The 19,246-nt window shown below is 43.0% G+C and overlaps 1 protein-coding gene across 12 annotated transcripts in view; it reads left to right on the top strand.

Annotated features, from left to right (window-relative positions):
• NLGN1 (neuroligin 1) overlaps positions 1–19,246 on the top strand; it is a 1,028,777-nt gene that overhangs the window by 172,435 nt on the left and 837,096 nt on the right. For 7 of the 12 annotated variants that reach the window (XM_029617246.1, XM_029617252.1, XM_029617250.1 and 4 more), the window contains exons 2-3: positions 6,598–7,375; positions 7,804–7,863. In XM_029617246.1, coding sequence (XP_029473106.1) covers positions 6,892–7,375; positions 7,804–7,863 — 544 coding nt within the window. In that variant the 5' untranslated portion in view covers positions 6,598–6,891. Of the gene's footprint in view, positions 1–6,597; positions 7,376–7,784; positions 7,864–19,246 lie in introns of those variants that run through there. The other 5 variants (XM_029617256.1, XM_029617255.1, XM_029617254.1 and 2 more) reach the window with 2 other exon arrangements.

The following is a 19,246-nucleotide window of genomic DNA, read 5'->3' as shown; positions in this document are numbered from 1 at the left end:
GTCCAGCAGCACCACGGGAAATAACTACACCTTTTCCCATGGCGCTATGGGGGCAATTGTGTGTGGTACACCCGATTTTATAACATGCGGCTGCGCGCATGTTATAAAATCGGGCGTACATTTGTGCGCGTTGGGTAGCGCGCACAAATGTACGCCGCGCATGTACCTTTTAAAATCTGCTCCAAACTCTTTAGGAGGGTACTATCCCCTGGTATTGGAAAATTATATAAATATAATCATTTTGATAATGTACTTGTTGAGCCTTTCTGTTTCCTGTCACATGAAAATTGATGAGTAGTTTTTATATATTTAAAACCATGTGGAGCTGGAAATAATGCTGTGGCTAATATTTTTTAATTAGTTGGTTTTAAATGTCATTAGAAGTATAGCTGATGTAAAATTGTCCTGCTGATTAAGGGGCTATGCAATTAAATTTACTCACAAAAAATATTTTAGTGTGTGCATGGTATGAATTTAACATGCATGCTAAAATGCCACAATGTATGATACACTACATTCTTGTGCTTGCATGGTAAAATTGAGTATCTATAATATGCAAAGTTTGCGTGTACACGTTTGAAGTTCTATGCAGTAACTTGCTCAAAGTGACCAAGATGTATTACAGAATCTTGGATGTTAGAATCAGATAGTGTTCTGCTATCAAAAATGTGCCCACCAAATTATCAAAACTTTTCTAAACCGTAGTCTCTTAAGAGGAGGAGGCCTATTGATCTATACTAAATCACATTTAGGATTGTCTGTATTCTCATTAAAGAATGATCACCCACATGAAATCCTCTTTCTACATGCTAATGATTGGGGGTTTGTTTGTTTTACTGCCCACCGAATCAGTTACAGACTAATTATGCATCAGTGATTAATTGTGAGAAAACAGACATGAACTAGATAATTTAGTTTTAGGTGATTTTAACTTACACGTCTGGGTGCTCTCATTATCTCATTCCTGTGAGAGATTTCTCTCAGCAATGCATTCTCTAGGATGGGAGCAAACCAACACATTAAGGAGGCCATACTCTCTAAATATAGTGTTTTAAGTAAAAAAAATGCTTTCCCATGAGTTGCCCAATGTGACCTGTGAAGATACTCTTTGGAGCGACCATTCCCTACTATCCTTTAAGTTATGTTTATCCAATTCATTTCCATCAGTCTTTACCCACAGCTCTTCAAAGTTGTGGCCATATCGACACCTGTAAACTCCATGAAATTTGGGTACCACAGCTAGCTGCATCAAATACAACTAATGTGACAGAAGCTGGCAAAACATAGGACAGCTCTCTATGATCTTCCTTAGATGCAATTGCCCCTATTAAAACTATAGTTTTTAAAAGAAAGAATAAAGCACCGTGGTATTCCATTGATCTTCAGAAACTCAAATCGGAGCTATGTAGGATAGAGCAAAAACGGAGGAAGTACTGTAATGATGTGGATAAAAGAGAATACCTAGCTAAGTTAGAATTTTACAAAACTTCAATACCAAGTTGCCAAAAAGTCTATTCTGGCGAAGCTATTAAGAAAGCTGGTAATAGCTCGAAGTAATTATTCCACATAGTTACAAAAATAAAGATTAACTCCGATAGCCATACAGTCTGTACTCCCCCTTTAAAGCCTGAAATGATTGCTCGTTTGAAAATATAAGTAAAACAGTTGCTGATCTTCCACCACCAATTATTGACCAAAATTGTATCCCCATTTTGTCATGGAAAAGTTTAGAAACAGTTGGAAAGACAGAGATTACTACAATAGTAAAACAAATAAACACAACTGTTTGCCCCCTTTACCCATGAAAGTTCTTACTGATGATAAGAGTATGGCCACTTTCCAATCTAGTTAACATGTCCTTAGAAGCTGGGGAATTACCACTCCTACTTAAACAAGCATCTGTTCTGCCATTGATTAAAAAAAAATCCACAGGAGATTTACAAAATTATAGACCCATCTTCTATTTCATTTCCAGCAAAAGTTATTGAATGTGCTATGCTTCAACAATTTCTAGATGATGATCAAATACTTGACACTTTTCAATTTGGATTGCGCAAGAAGCAGAGCACAGAGCTCTTGCTGAGATCTAATTTTGATATCATTAAGTGAGGATTTGATAAAGGTACCAAATATTTGCTGATTTTGTGGGATGTATCGCCAACATCTGACACATTAGATCACAATATCTTATTAGTCATCTTTCACAAATTGGTATTGGAGGTGTTGTGCTGAAATGGTTCTCCTCATTCTTATCACAGAGAACTCAACAATTATGTAGGGAGTATGAGGTCTCCATCAAGAGGCCCTAGTCCCCAGCCTTTAATTTTTAGTTCGTCTACATTGCAGACTATGCCATTCAACTCTGCTCCTTCCCCGTAGGTTTGCAGGAATAGGCAGGCACAAGGGTGGGTTAGACTAGGAGGTGGCTTTGTAGTTTTGATTTCAAGGATGTTTCCTTGTGCTCTCCAGAATTAGGCCCTCAGCTTAGCAAAAGAAGGGAGAGACACTACCCTGCCAGTTCTTGGTGATAGATTAAGGGGAAGAAAGAATTAGAAAGAGTGTTTCCATGTTTTTCTTATCTGAGGTTTAAGATTTTTGATGTTTTGACCTGCACCTTTTGGGTGGCTGTAACGCCCTCTCCAGAGGTGCAGAAAGACTCTGTCTACCTTTTCATTCCTACAAGAGGAGGTTGCAGAAACCCGTGAACTAGATAAGTATTTTTGCCAGATTGAATTTCCATCTTTGGGAAGGAAGTATTTTTACTGCCCCTTCCTTGCCCAGATCTGGACTGTAACATCAGTTCCAGAATCAGCCCTTCCCTCAGAAGGGTCAGTCAGTGATTCTTTCGAAGAGGAGTTTGAAGAAGACCATCAGGAGATCCCCCAACCGGAGTTTCCACCTTGGGATATGGGATAAAGGCAGGTGAAGATTGGGCGTGCCCTTCTGGAATCAGGTCCTGTTTGGGGAAAAGGGACATTTGCCTTGGTTAGGATAACCCAGCCCCCTTGGGACACACATTCATTCCACACCATGGATGGATTACAAGTTCTAAGTTTTAGTAAAAAGGGACACTTCCACAGAAGGATACATTATTTCAACTTTTACCACATCAAAGACATGGAATCTGTATGTATTTGGACATTTTATTTATACACTTTACTGATTTTCCTCCAATCAATATCAGTAAATATTATTTTGAACACCCATCCAGCGACTCCTGCACACACACACACACACACTTTCCAAAAAAGGATTACAAGTAAAATGTGGAGCTTTAGCATCCTCATGGTCACTACTTAAACAAAGTGTCCCACAGGGTTCTTTGTTTTCCATGATTAATATTCATCTTCAGCCTTTATGTAAGCTTCTTGCTGGATTGGGCCTACAGAACTCTGTCTATGCAGGTAGCATCCAAAGTTTTTCCCCTGTTCACTTGATATCGTCCACCATTAGACCTTTAGATATCTACATGACAGCCGTTAAGAGCTGGCTAGCACATAATAAATTGATGCTAAATGTAGGTAAAACTGAGATAATCTATCTCAGCAGAATAAGTGAGACTCAGTTCTGTTCTCACTTCACATTTGAGAGATGCCACATTCCAATATGGAGAGTATAAAAAAAACTTAGGTGGTCATTTTTCAAATCATGTTAGGGACTTATCGCTGGTGTTATGGCCCTAACGCCCATGATAACGCATGCGATAAATAATGCATCACTAGATGCGTATGCAAATTTGAAAAATGTAATTGTGTGGGAGGAGTTTGGGCAGAGTAAATGAAAATAAGGGATGCTTAACTTTGCGTGCGATAATGTAAAATTTAATGCAGGAAATAACTACACCTTTTTTCCTGGTGTTATGATTTTAATAGCAGTGTGTTTTGAGGAGAGAGACGGGGAGAGGAGAGAGAGAGAAAGAGAGCCTCTAGGGAGGCGCACATATTAGTCAACTTTTTATACCACTGTCATTCTGAACTCAGGGTGAGATTTTGGTGGTGGGCTTGGTTTTGGGGGGCAGTTTTACATGCACAGTCAGAGGTACGACAGTACAGTTACCATCAGTAAAGATTTTATGTGATTTGGAGTGATGAAAAGTATAAAAAGATAAGGTTTGTACAATGTACTCTCGACCTACTTTGATGCACTCTCTACCTAGCTGCTATCAAGCTAGGTCGAGAGTACTATGTACAAATCTCATCTTTGTGAACCTTTCATCACTGCAAATCACATAAAATCTTCACTGATGTCTACTGTGCCTCCTAAAACCAAGCCCACCACCAAAACCTCACCCTGTTACTAGTTGCCTCTCTTACAGTGGTATAAATAGTTTACTTACGTGTGAGCCTTATAAAAACTCTCTCCCTCTCAGCTATGCTACACTAGTTACCAGCCATGATTCATTTAGCCTTAAGTAAAAGCTCTTTACCCTGTATAAATATACTTTTAAAATCTACCATCCAATCAGATCCGAGGGTCAATGTTTGTTAGAGGTCCCAAGCTATAAATTAATTCAGTTAGTCACCTGTAGAGAGAGGCTTCTTTCAGTAGAAGATGTTGCAATCTGGAACCTTTTATTGAATTGCGTAAACAAACTTGCACAGCAACTTTCAAAAAACAGCTCATACCCATCTATTTAAGCAGGGTTTTACTAATTCTAAAGTATTATCGTTTGACTCTGATCTGATGGCATGAAACATTTTATTGTTTTTATACATTTTTGAGAAATCTATTATTTAATTGTATTAGATAACTGGCTTTTAAGATGCATAGTTTACATGTTGCATTAATTTTTGTTTTTGAGAGTGTTTTATTTAGTATTATCATGCTTTTTACTTTTATTATTTTATCGTTAGTTTGAATTCTATTTTATTTACTGTTTTTATTTCATATGTTAAATGATACTATGTATGTCAAAGTATAAATCGCTTAGACCTATGGATTGTGCGACTGATAATTTTTGTTTTTAATTAAATGAGCATTGGGTATTTCATACCTTGCCTCGAAGGCAGATTGTCTCTTACCTCCTCTACAGAAAGAAGGAGTGGGTCTCCATGGCCCACTCATTCCCCCACTTCAATATATGAATAGCCTGTATGTCCTGATCCTTCCCACCTCTCCCTTTAACATAGCAAGAATGTTCACAAGGCCTTCTGTTTCCCAACATCTCCCCCTTTCCACACATACACATACACCTAGATACCAGAGCTGTCCTTAGTGCGTGGTCATTACTCCCTACCCCACAATAAAATGTCAATGGGCTCAGTGGACCAATTAAAAAGATCCCCCCCCCCCCAACAAAACAGAAATGGGTGTGATGGTCCCGAAGGACCCACAAGAACAAGGAGCTGATAGATTTCTCCTTCCACTCCCCTTTGGTAAGGCCTCATGATGAGGGCCAGGAGAAAGATTGACTCTCTCCTGCCCAAATGACTTTGGAAATAGTGCTGGCTGACCTCTCATACTACTTTGCCCTATTTACATGTCAGGGCAATACAGCATGAAAGGTCAGCTCTGCAAGTCAACAGGAGTGGGTGGGAGGGAGCTGTCCTCTCTCCTGCCTCAATCTTCTTCATGGTCTTCATGAGGAATAGGAAGGGGGAACCTACTGGGGGTGGGGAGGGAAGAATACCCTTGGGGCATGGAAGCTTTTAATCTTGGGTCTGGGGGATGGGTACTGGTGGTGGTCTATAGTCATTTTACCCCTTGCTTGAGACAAGTTGCCAAGTTCCTTTACTGTTGAGGTGGATGAAGGAGTTGTTAGGTCAAAGAGACCCTTACAGTTCTGTTAGGGAATGAGGGTGATAAATGACCCACTCTTGCTCTGCTGTCCAGGGAGGGGATAATTCACTCAGAGCATTCTTGCAGTGTCAGAAGGGTAAGGGAAGGATTGAGTCACACAGGCTCCAGCACTGCTGGTCAGAACATTTCTTACCTGTAGTGGTGCAGTTTTGTAGTTTTTTTGTTTTTTGTATGGACCTTTATTCTTGTATCTGTGTGGGCAGGGGGAAGGGGAGGATCAGGACAGATAGCTATCCGTTTATTCTTTTTTGTGAGGAGGCTGGGCGAGGATTAAGGCACACAGATTCTTCTAGTGTTGTGAGGACGGGGAGGGGAAATTGAAGCATAGAGGCTCCCTAAATCCTAAACTGAATACAGTGTTCCCTAATCTACATGTGGGTATGTGCTGACTTTAGTGCATTCACGCTGTTGTCCTCTGATCCTGGTTTAGCCAAAGTATTAGTACATATTTTGCTATTTTGTTTTGTGCATGCTTAATGACTGTGGTGTGTTCACTGACCTTTAGTGCATAGGCATACAAGCCACATGGAGATGTCGCATAAAGGTCTTTAATATATGATACTTTTTTCCTTTTCAAATGAAAAACATCTAAATTATTTTATATACTGTTTGTCAGAATCATTTGGGTTTTTTTGGATCTCTACAAGATTAGATCAATAATCCAAGAATTAGTATTTCACTTCTCATTTCGTGGAACCTTAATTTTACTTGCCCTTGTCTAGTAACTATTAAAATATCCATGATCACTCTGTTCGTATTAGCTCTTTCATACTAATGATTTATTTTCATTTTCTCTAGGAGATAGACCTGTGGCTTACTGGATTTGATGCATAAGAGGGAAGTCAACAATAAATGGCTGCTTTCTTCATATTGCTACTATGGAAAATGGAATTACCAATAGGATGTGATCTGCTAAAGACTGTTGAGTGGCTTCAGAAGGTTTGACATCAATGGAACACACTTGCTGTGCGAAAAGCTTTTGGAACATTTTTTGACCTACTCACATTTTAGGAAATCCTTCATATTTTCTTCACACAAGTGGATACAAAAAACAAGATTGCTGGGTCGTAGCCGTACAACTAATGTGGGACCATGGCACTTGCAGGATCCACGTGGCTGAGTTATGTATGGAGGGTGATGATGCTCCGTTTGAGATCGGATGCCTCGTTGGCTCTTGGTGTACTTGGTGTTCTGCTTCATGCTGCAGCTGTGTCCTCACAAAAATTGGATGATGCTGACCCTGTGGTGACCACCACATACGGCAAGATAAGAGGAATTAAGAAGGAACTTAACAATGAAATTTTGGGGCCTGTTATTCAGTTTCTTGGGGTTCCTTATGCTGCTTCACCAGTAGGGGAGCATCGTTTTCAACCTCCTGAACCTCCAACCCTCTGGTCAGATATCAAAAATGGCACTCAGTTTGCTCCAGTTTGTCCCCAGAACATTATAGAAGGCAGACTGCCTGAAGTCATGCTTCCTGTATGGTTTACTAATAACTTGGATGTAGTATCTTCCTTTGTGCAAGATCAGAGTGAAGACTGCCTCTATTTAAATATATATGTCCCCACTGAGGATGGTGAGTTAATAGAAAGAGACACAGGGGGAGCTTTTTTATATCTACTTCCTAACAATATTAATTCATATGTATTGGTAGCATGCATGGCTATTTTTCTTTGCATGATGGCATTTTATATGTGCATGCTGTGTTTTTGCTTGTTTGTGTGTTTTGTTTTTTTTGTTTCCATGTCTACACTCATTTTGTTTCCTCCAAGGCACATCTACTAAGATGGAAGTTGGCTCCTAATTCTCATATCTACACACTTTCTACGAAGATTTATTTACTTGTCCATTGCATGTTCAGGCACAAGAGTTGGAGAACTTTCTGCTCAAAAAAAAAAAAAAAAAAAAACCCAGGGCATAATGAAGTTAGATAGTGGTGTTGCATGCTCCTACTGTCTGTAATGGAGCTCCATGTTATTTTTTAGTCTTCTATTCATTTTTCAGTCAAAAGAATATCCAAGGAATGTGCCAGAAAACCCGGCAAGAAAATTTGTAGAAAAGGAGGTATGTATACAAGGGAACAAATGGGGAAAAACAACTTGTGGAAGAAGAACAAGTTAAACACATCTTGTGGTGTAAGGTTAGGGGAGATCTTGTATGCAGTGATTCCAGTGACTTCACAGAGCGTGAGTGAAATGCAAGGCAGTTGAATGCAGATGAGGGTAGCATTTGTAGAGCCCAGGGGCTGTTGAACATGATTCTACCTCTTTTTCATCTATCTGTGTGGGTGATTTTGGCGATGGTTGAATCTATATTTTGGAATATACATAAAAATGAGATACAATAGCGGTAGTCAAAGAATTATATGTGTGTGTACTGGCACAGCACATGCCAACACTTGACATATACTCCCCAAAGCAGAATAATTTTCAGTGTTTGGAGGAATTAAAATAAGTCTGAATATATGAAAGGGATTCTTGGAAAGAGCAGGTTTAATTTTCTTGAGATTCTGTATTCGCTCTTTTTTTTTTTTTGTTTTGTTTTCGAACCGTTGTCACAGTTACTGAGATTGGTGTTTAACTGATTAAAACTCCTCCTACAAAATTAGGAAATTGTATTAATACAGGTTTTCTATTGCTTGCAAACTTATTATTTGCAGCAAATCCTATTTTTCCTCCTCAGAAGTTAATTGCTTGGCTCTTTCCTGAGGATTCCAAAATGGTAATGGGGAACTTGCAATCTTTTCTTGAATATTTGCAGATTCTCAGTGTTTGAGTAGAGAATGCATTTGTATTTTTGCATCAGGAATTGCACTCATTTCTAAATAGTTTAAAAAGTGAAACTGTTTAGTCAAAGCAAGCGCACACAAATTAATCTGAGCAGAGGTACCTCTTCAGCCTACAATGATGAATAAATGCAGAGTTTTAGCTCTGCCACTGTGTGTTTTATATGTGGTATCTGATTATGTGACTTTATACTTGAGAGAAACAGTATCTGCAAATGTGATTTTTTTGGATAATTAAATTGACAGTTCAAATAAAAAAAAATCAAAGGAAATTCATTCCCCCCCTCCCTCTAATTTCCTTTTAATTTCTGAGCAGACACTAGGGTTCAATTACTGCCACCATTATGAAATAAGAAAAACTGACGTGGCAATCCTGATCCAAAATCTTATGCAAGCATTGCAGTGATGCATATGAAGCAAGCATAGCAAAACGATTTTATAAAACAGGACATGTGACCATAATAAAAGGTGCAACCTTTTAATTCCTGCCTCAAAACTGGTGCATTTAAACATCAGAAATACAAATCATTTAAGGATTAATGGAGTTTTATAATGAAGACTAGAAGTTTTGGAAATAATAACTGCAAGAAATTAAGCTGATGTTACTAGTAACCTAACTAAAATTCTCCATGGCTTGATCCTTGGCTAGTGTGCAGGAAAACTGAAGGCTTCATGATAAAGAAACATCTACATGCCTTACCGGTTCATTTCTTTGGAAATTTCCCTATGTTTGCATGCGTGGTTTCCCTTCGAAAATTGCCTGGGTACATTACAAGTAATGTGGGCTATTCAAAATTGCCCCTTGATATTGTATTCTCAAAACAAAATTTAAATACAGCAATGGAACAACTAGATCTAGCATGCTCTTCAAACTCAGAAAAACATTACATGCTTGCAGGCTCAGTTCTCATTTTTCCAGATACATTCTATAAATAGGAAGCCCTTGACTTATGGCGTTTCTGGTTACACCCATTATCCAATTTACAACACTTGTTTCGACTTTAAGATGCCAGAGTGTCTCTCAACAGGCATGCATCGGTGTGTTGATGACCATGAGTGACATCAGTTGAAATACCAGGTGTTAGGAGGATTCTGTTAGGATTCTGTTAGGATAGTTGGTAAGTGGCTCTGGGCTGAAGTGAGAGGTGGTACAGCCCACAGGGAGGAGCCCCGTGAGCCTCACTGTCGGGAGGCAAGATCCCAGCTGATGTCAGACACAGAAACAGTCTTTATTAAAGATAGGAGCACTACCCGCTGAGCTGGGGGGGGGGGGGTGCCAGAGAGGAGATCTCACAGACCCAGAGGCACAGTGGAATGCGCAAAGGGAATAAATACCTGCGTAGAGATGATAATGGTCCGCAGAGCGGGGTACACCAGCGAGGTCTTCCGTAGAAATGGTAGTGGCCCGCGGAGCGGGGTATGCCAACGAGTGTCCTCTGTATAGACGGTAGTGGTCCACAGAGCGGGGTACACCGGTGAGGTCCTCAGTAAAGATGATAGTGGTCCGCAGAGCGGAGTGCACAGATGAGGTTCTAGTAGAGATGGTAATGACCCGGGGTACACCGGTAAGGGTCTCTGGTAGAGATGGTAGCGGTCCGCAAAGCGGGGTGTGCCAGTGAGGTCCTTGATAGAGTTGGTAAGGGTCCGCAGAGCAGGTACGTCCAAAGGATACCTCCATAGAGATGGTACCGGTCTGCTGCACGGGGTACACCGGGGAGGTCCTTGGTAGAGTAGGAAGTGGTCCGCAGAGCGGAGTACTCAAGAAAGAGCAGTGTTGGTTCCAGGGAAGCCCCGAGAAGCGGGGCAGGCAGAGTCCAGGATGGTAGGCCTTCCAAGCAATGGATAACCAGGATGAGAAGAGGGCCCCTGAAGAGCGGGTACCCGAGATGTCCACACTGGGAAGCAGGAACAGGAACACAGGTCCTCAGGAAACGAGGTGGATATGGCAAGGACGGAACTCTTTGCTAAGTCAATGTGAGAGAAGCCAGGGAGAAGTTAAATAGTCCCCTGAAGTGTTGTCATCAGCCGGGGCTGGTCCAGAGTTCCCGCCCTGGGCCCTTTAAATGTAGTCCTAGTAGCGCGCACGCGCCTAAGAAGAACCATGGGCAGAGCAGGGAATGGCGGCAGTGTCCCTGCCGCGAATCGAGGCCCCTTGTCGGCAGCTAATGCCGCGAAGAAGAGAGGCGCGCTGTGGGCACCTCCTTTGACTCGCAGCAGGCCGGAAACCATCCTCGGCAGGAAGGTGAGCAGGGTCGGCCGCGCGGTTCGAGGCCAACTGGCGTAACACCAGGGACAGGGACTTCCTCTCGGTGAAAGAGTGTCATTGATGCAATGTCCTGTAGACATGCCTTGGCACATGCCTCTTCAGACAAAAAAAAAGCACTGATTTTAAAATATATATATGCATTACAGTACTACACATTGCTAAATTCTGGATTGTTTTGATTAAAATAAGTTACTGGGCCCTGGTGCTGGAACCAAATCCCCATTTATAATGAATCTGTTTTGTCTTACAAAATTTCAACCTAAGACATGCTTTTTCAGGAACCGATGGTGTCTTAAGCTTGAGAACGTCTTGGGTGTCTTGCCATCCAGTAAAACACAAATATTAGATCCAGTCATAGATTTCTAGTCCTAGTTTTTTGTCTAAGCTTAAACGAAAAAAAGGAAGTGCAGCTAGCCCAATAGACTGGGTCACAGAAGAAAAAAAGAATTTGTGTATTTTTCTATTTGGAATTAAAATGTTGTGTTAAGAGCAGCAACACTCATGTCATTTATATATGGAAAATCTGACTAAATGTTCCATTTAACCAGTGCAATTACTCTTAATTATTTTTCCTTCTTTCCTCCCCATGCTTTAGTTGCTCCTGACTGTTCTAGGAAATCTTACCTCTGTAGGGCCATAAACCATTTCCAAAAGCTGATTATATTATGAGGTTTCCTGCGGTACTTTTTATTTGTGTTTATTTATTTATTTATTTGTGTTTTGGCAAGTTGTGGGATGTTCATGTTAAATGTCACTGTTGCACCTGGGCTGCATTTTGCCAAGCTGCTCTCATGCTGATGAATGTTTGTCTCCCCCCGTGCCCACAGATGGTTTTTCTGGCACAGGTTCCAGGACTTTGCAGACAGTGGCAATAAGATTAAAGCCACTGGTGTGAAGAGGCAGTCTGGCTGGCACACAGGAGCATTGCTTTCAGAAAAGTAGGAAACAGTTAATATTGTGTTAATTAGAACAAAGGAAAGAGTTAGCAGAACTATGGCATCCCTTTCCCTCCGGTCATGCCTCTGATCTCCAATTGGGTGCAACTTCAGGGTCATGATGAGAGAGAAAAAAAGTAGGGAGAGCTTGACAGTCCACAGGTATTTTCTCTGCTCTGAATTAATTAGATTTTAACTAGGTGATTAGATTTTGACATGGGATTGCTTTAGAAACGCGCTGTCCTGGCCAGTCTTCCTTTTCATAGTTCTCTAGCACAGAACAAATGTACAGTTTTTTTCTCTCTCTCTCTCCTGAGGTTACCCTCCTTCCATTTGCAGGGACTCATCCCCTCTCCTCTACTCAAGCAGCACCCGTTCTCAGTTGTCAGCCCCAGACCGTAGCTCTCCGTGGCAGGCTTACGCCCTGAATCTGGCCGGTAGGTGCAGCGGTTATGTGGTGGCTTCCTTCCCCCAGCACAGGTGAATGCTGCCCCTGCGACATTCCCGGTCCTCGGTGGTCCCAGGAGCTGAGCGTCTACCTCCTACCCAGCGACATGCAGCTCTGCCCTGAGGACACTGGCCAGCCTCAGCAAACTTCAACTTTGGCTTGAGTAGTAGACAGTGCTCCTTTATGGACATGTGAAGACCTTGGAGGGACTCTGAGTTGGAATTTAATCAAGACTGTAGGTGATCTGTCCAGCCCTAGAGGTGATCTTAGATAAACTGGTAAACTGCAGTCAGGTTTGGGAAAATTCCTGGAGCCATGTCACCTCAGCACCCAAAATCTGGTACCTGGTGCCTGAAAGTTCAGAAAAACTCAAGATGAAGGAAAAGAAGCAATAAAAAAACCCCCTAAACTAAAACCCATCAAACTAAGGAAAACAAGCCAAGCAAAATAGCAACAACAAAAAGAGAGATAAAAGGATAGGAAAAAGTAAAGAAAAGACATTTCCTGGCTCCTCAAATTTTTGTAATGATGCCTATGTTAAGTAAATATATTTCCATGACTGGTGGATTGTTTGTGTATATATGGCAAGGGTGGGAGATATAGCAAAGGCAGAGGGGAAGCCATGAACTTAGGTTTCTGATTTCTATTGCATTATCATTAGCACAAAAAGGTAATGAAACACAATAACCACAAATGTACGAAGTCTATTTAAATAGTATGATGGCAGCACACCACTATAGATATAGATAAGAAGCGTATATAGAGGGAAACTTTCAAGGCCACTTCCATGGGTAAAACAGGGCATTGCAAGCAGAAACCGGGTTTTTAAAAGTGTGCATGTAGGGATGCAAGGCTTTTAATTTTACTCTCAATCAAACGGTCCCTGTTTGGCCGCTCATTTTAGACACGCTATTATTATCTTATACTGTAAGGCAGGGGTCGGGAGCCAGATATGGCTCTTTTGAGGGCTGCATCTGGCTCGCAGACAGTCGCCACACTTTCCCGCTGACCCAGCTGCTCCCCGGTCCTCCTCCGCCCGGGCTTAAAATGCTGTCAGCCCGGGCGGAACGCGGCAGGACAGCTGGAGTCAGCGGCACCGGCACCGGCGTGCTCTCTTGTTCCCGCCCCCCCGCGGCCCGGAAGAGGAAGTGGAGAGTATCGGGTGCGTGCGCGGCAAGAAGAGGCCACGCTAGTGCGCTCGGCATCGTCCCGAAGAAAAGAAGACTGCAGCGCGGCTCGGAGGAAAATGAAGAGGTTCAGCTGCGGCCGATGGGACTCCGCCTCCGCGAGGGCTGAAAATGAAGAGGTTAGCGTTGGGAGGAGGCTGCTGCTGCCGCGAGTTCCCGGGGTGGGGGAGAGAGAGAGTGAATGAGCGAGCAGCAGCAGCCTCCTCCCAACGCTAACCTCTTCATTTGCAGCCCTCGCGGAGGCGGAGTCCCATCGGCCGCGGTTGAAACTCCATTTTCCTCCGAGCCGCGCTGCAGTCTTCTTCCCGTCGGACACTAGCGTGGCCTCTTCGTGCCGCGCACGCACCCGATACTCTCCACTTCCTCTTCCGGGCTGCGGGGGGTGGAGGGGTGTGTGTGTGTGTGTGTGTGTGAGAGAGATTGCATGTATGAGAATGATTGAGAGCCTGTACATGTGAAAGAGAGTATGTCTGTGATTGAGAGCCTGCCTGTGACAGAGAGAGAGAGAGCATGAATGTAAGTTTACCATTGGGAACCTGTATGTGTAAGTTTGTGATTGAAAACCTGTTTGTGTGAAAGAGTATGTGTGTATGATTGAGATCCTTTGTGTGTGAGAGAAATCATGTGTATGTATGATTAAGAGCCTGTGTGTATAAGTAAGAGAGAGATCATGTGTGTCTGTGTGTGATTGAGAGCTGGTTTAGGTGATGGAGCATGTGAGTATGTGATTGAGAGCCTGTGTGTAAATGAGAGAAAGAGAGGACATGTTTGTAAGCATGTGAATGAGAGTCTGTGTGTGAGAGAAAGAGACAGCATGTATTTATGTGATTGAAAGCCTGTGTGTGTGTGTGTGTGTGTAAGTGTGAAAAGATAGACAGCATGTGTGTAAATGTGTAATTAAGAGCCTATATAAGTGAGAGAGAAAAAACATGTGTATATGTGAGTACTGAGAGCATGTATGTATAGGTGTGTCATTGAGAGCCAGTGTGAGAGAGAGCGCTGGTATGTGACTGAGAGAGGAGAAAGTTCCAAGCAAACCACCCCGCCTCCTGCTAATTCAGAACAATCTCAGGACACCTGGATATCAAACGTTCCCAGGTATGCAGAGCAAAAAAATTTTTGTATCCTTATTATTTTTCATTACTGGGTCTTTGTGTCTGCTATTTTGAAATATTTTGTTGGTATCTGGAAATGTTTTATATGAGTTTTTAATTATTGGATATTCCACTCATCAGCTGTTTCGAAATATGTTCTTTTTGTTAGTATAGTTTTACTGCTGATGATTTTATATTTCTTGATTGGTTTTATAAGGATGGGTGATGTTTCTTTTTTCCTTTGTTACACTGCATACAGAGACTCTGGCTTGTTGCAGTTTCCAATTCAGTTTTTGTCTGCATGCTTCTTGTTATGCGTTTTGGTCTCTTTATTCTATGTTAGGTGAGGGACAGCACATATGACTCAGGTGAGGTTTTCTGCTGGCGTGTAGTTTCTGTGTAGGACTCTATAGCAGCCTGACTTGGTCCGTTTTCCTAATAGGAGATGTATTGGTGTCTTAAGGCCTGGTGTAATATTTTCAGAGACTTATTGTACTTTAAAAGTATGATCTTACATAAAATGCACACATTTACTGGTATTTAGTTTTAAACATATTGTATGGCTCTCATGGAATTACATTTTAAAATATGTGGCGTTTATGGCTCTCTCAGCCAAAAAGGTTCCTGACCCCTGCTGTAAGGGGTAATAGCGCGTAGAAAACACGTGGCCAACCTCCCCGAAACTAATAGCGCTCATCTCATGCAAATGCATGTTGAAGAGCCTATTAGTTAATTACCCCGGGATACTGAAAGTAAAATGTGCGGCCAAGCTGTACATTTTACTCTCAGAAATTAACGCCTGCCCAAGGGCAGGCGTTAACCATAGAAAGCACCGGGAAAGTGTACAGAAAAAACTGCTTTTCTGTACACCCTCTGACTTAATATCAGAGCAATATTAAGTCAGAGGCACCAAAAAAAAAAATCTGCCCACCAAGTCCGCAGGTTCGAAAACGGTCGCTCAATTTTGCCGGCGTCCGTTTTCCGAACCCGTGGCTGTCAGCGGATTCAAAAACCGACTCCGGTAAAATTAAGCGTCGGTTGTCGGACCCACTGACAGCTGTCGCTTCCGCTAATAAGGAGGTGCAAGGGACGCGTTAGTGTCCATAGCGCCTCCTGATTAGCACAGGCCCTAATTTAAATGGAAAATCATGCGCCCAGGAGAAGTGCCTGGACGCCCGTCGGGAGAGCGGTCGTTCGCCTCGGGGCGCCGGCTCTCCCGCGGGTTTTATTGCATCGGCCTGTTTGTGTGGGGGGAGCATTCTTGGGGACAGGGTTTGGAAATACACACACGCTTTTTTTGAGTTTTAAAAAGTGTGCTTATTTAGTTAAAAACAGCACAAAATCGCAGGTGTAAATGCATGCGGGTAATTTTTCCTCAAGTAGCTTTCGTAGGGAAAGTTTGCTTGCATGGTCCCCTTTTGAAAATTAGTGCCAAGTCCATGGATAAAGAGTGCCCACTGACCGCAATATATGTGCAGCCTTTCTGAAAAGGACTCCCCCGCCGAGGAGAAATTCCAAACAATTCTACCTGTGTAAACAAGTAGTTCCCGGAGTAAAATCCGCAGCTGAAGCCTGTCCATCCCCTCTCTAGGTAGAAAGTACCTGCACTGCCAAGAGGCGGAGCCAGGGCTGGGGGAGGGTGAGTCCAACAAGCAAGGTGTGCAGATTTTGTTTTGAAATCCCTACATTTGTTTTAGGATGGCGGCTTTGCCCCTGCTGGAAATCAGCTGCACAGTTCACAGGAACGGAAGTGTCCATAGCACTGGCTAGCCCCTGAATCCTGAAAGGAAAACTCTGCAGAGACTTCCCTTTGATAATTTGCTTGCAGGCCCCATGGGCAGAAATTTTAAAAATTGCCTCATAAAATCTCTCTTTAGTTTTTTTTTTTTTTTTTAAATGCATCCTAGTGTGTCTCCTGTCCTCTTTGATGATTGTTACCAGACTTGCAGGCTAGTTTAAGAAGGCCTGCAGTGTTTCGTACTAGAAAATCCATTGTCAAATCCAGCTTTTATTTTATTTTTTTTGCCTATGGGTATTTTTCAAAGATTCTTCTGAGGTTTCTGGCCTCAGCCTGAGCTCATTGCCTTCTGCTTCCTTTGAGCCGGCCTCGTCTTACACAGGATTCGCCATTTCACTAGTGGTCAGCATCACTGAAGTTTGCACTGCGTACCCTGTTTGATTGTATTGGACACTTGCTAGAATGCTCAAGCCGGTTTCGGTACTATGAGAGCTTTTGTTTGCTCCTTTGTGCGCAGCACCCTGGTGATTGTATTATTCTGGAGCACCCCCTGTTAGCCAGGGGCCAGTGGCATAAATTCTGTGGTGCAGGGAAGGGTCCCAAAGAAGCTGCTCCTGAGTCTTCAGAGGTGGAACTCCCTCTTCCTCCTCGCTCTGTGGGGGGGCCCTTCATTTGAACTTACAGCAAGGCTATATTTTAAGAAGATGCTACTTCTGTTTTAGCTACGTTTTGGCTGATATATTGTTCTTCCAAACGACTTGCAAACCCAGGGGTGCTACTGATTTGATTACTGACAGTTTTGGAAGCGCTGTTGTCATCATCACAGTTTTTTACATTGCTTATTGGCTAAAGATGCAACATTTTGCAGCAGTGTTAATTTCAACAGATGGTTCTTGAGGAATGATTCATTTTGTGTTTGCCCTCAGGGGTTTATCCACCCAAATTGATGACTTAGAAGCATTTCTGGCAGAAAGTTATCTGTCAACTTCAGTGCAATGAAAATAATCACATCCTGTGTTATGAAACTGACTCAGAGGTCCTGCATCCCTTGGGAAAACTGCATACATGCACTTTAGGTTGGTGTCCTCTGTGAATTTCATGACCCTAGTCATTCCTTTCCTGATGTTTTATTTGTTTAGAGCATTTCTAAACTACAGATCCAATATAATTGCTCCCTGCAAGGAATAACCCATTAATTAATACGTACATAAAGTCATAAAAAGATACAAAACTACATAAAATCACATTTTATAATCACACATACATATATATAATATATCACAAGCTGCCATAATGATTTCTTTTATATTCTAAAGACATGATGAAAAAGATGTGCTTTAATTTTCTTCCTGATTAATTGTGTACCAGTCATAAATCTACTGGAAGTGCATTCTCATTATCCTATCAATATCTGAAACTGGGAGGCGGGAACTTACTTGGCATGCTCCTATCATGGGGCACGAAGCCAAAAATGCTTGCCCACACTTCAATTCCCACCATGCCTTATTTGGATATACTTAAAAACATTTATGTGGGCCTATTCCATAAAAATCAATGGGAAAAATGAAAGGAAGCATAATTTGTTTAAAAATTGCATATTTTTAAAGGCATATATAGGAATTGGGGTCAATCAGATGGATCAAATCAGAAAAAATCAGTAAAGAAAGAAACAGGCATATTGTATATTTTGCCTTGCCCTCAGTACTTTATCAGTAGCACTGTTCATCAAGTGTTGCCTTCACAAACAAAACATTTTTCAACAAATGACAAGCTTTGTTCTATAGTAGATCCTTCCTAGAATAACATCTCACAATCTAGAGGGCTAGGATCAGGATATTATGTACAGTTGGGCCATTTTAATAAGAAAGCAAGTGTTATGGGAGTCTCTGTTTAGTGGACCCTTGGGCCGACCTGCTGGAGACTGGGAAAGGTGGTCACTGTCTCTAATGAATAGCAGCCCGGGAGGCAGATGTTCAGGCAGGACGTAGATGCTCTTCACCCTGGAAGCTGGTACTCCCCCGGGAGGATCCCGTAGGGGCCCAGCCGCTGGGACTTAGGCGGGTTGTGGATCAGGACAGGTAACTGGAACCAGACTAGGACAATAGTGATACTGTAAGTGGGTTCGGGTTCTGGAACCAGGCAGGAACTGTAGCAGGATTCGGGTACTGGAACCAGGCAGGAACTGTAGCAGGATCCGGGTACTGGAACCAGGCACGAACTGTAGCAGGATCCGGGTACTGGAACCAGGCACGAACTGTAGCAGGATCCGGGTACTGGAACCAAGCAGGAACTGTAGCAGGATCCGGGTACTGGAACCAAGCAGGTACTGTAGCAGGCAAGCAGGAACCAAGCAGGTACTGTAGCAGGCAAGCAGGAACCAGGCAGGCAAGAACCAAGCAGGTACTGTAGCAGGCAGGTACTGTAGCAGGCAGGCAGGAATCAGGCAGGTACTGTAGCAGGCAGGCAGGAATCAGGCAGGTACTGTAGCAGGAATGGAGCGACGAAGCAAGGCGAGTCACTCCGGGGCACAGCGCAACAGGAAACCGGGAGGCTAACCCGTTGCAAGGCAAAGACTGGATGGCCGCGGCCGGCTTATCAAGGCCGCGGCGTCTGACGTCAGGAGTTGGGCGGAGTCACCACTGGCGGGAAACGGCCTAGAAAAGCGCCCAAGTGGCGCGCTCGCACGCCTAGGAGCCAGGCGTCCATGAGAGACCTCACAGTGGCGCAGCCCCAGTGGGGACGCCGCCAAGCAGCCCGCAAACCAGGCCTCTGGAAGCGGGAGCAGGTCCGGGAGCCCGGAGGTAAGGGCCTGGCTGCGGTGCCCGCGACCAGAACCGCAAGAGCATCCTCCAGCTGACCTTTCATTTGAAGACGTAGCATGTATCATGCAAGCGCCAACTGGAAGACATCTCTGTTATGTATGATATAGCCACACTACCAGTAATGGGCGTGCACACATCTGCACAATGACCTCGGACACTTGTGCCTTCTCTC

The sequence above is a fragment of the Rhinatrema bivittatum genome, chromosome 9 (genome assembly GCF_901001135.1).
Source record: "Rhinatrema bivittatum chromosome 9, aRhiBiv1.1, whole genome shotgun sequence".
NCBI classification, from domain to species: domain Eukaryota; kingdom Metazoa; phylum Chordata; class Amphibia; order Gymnophiona; family Rhinatrematidae; genus Rhinatrema; species Rhinatrema bivittatum.
The sequence above is the reverse complement of the archived record's forward strand: the minus strand, read 5'-3'. Positions and strand labels throughout refer to the sequence as shown.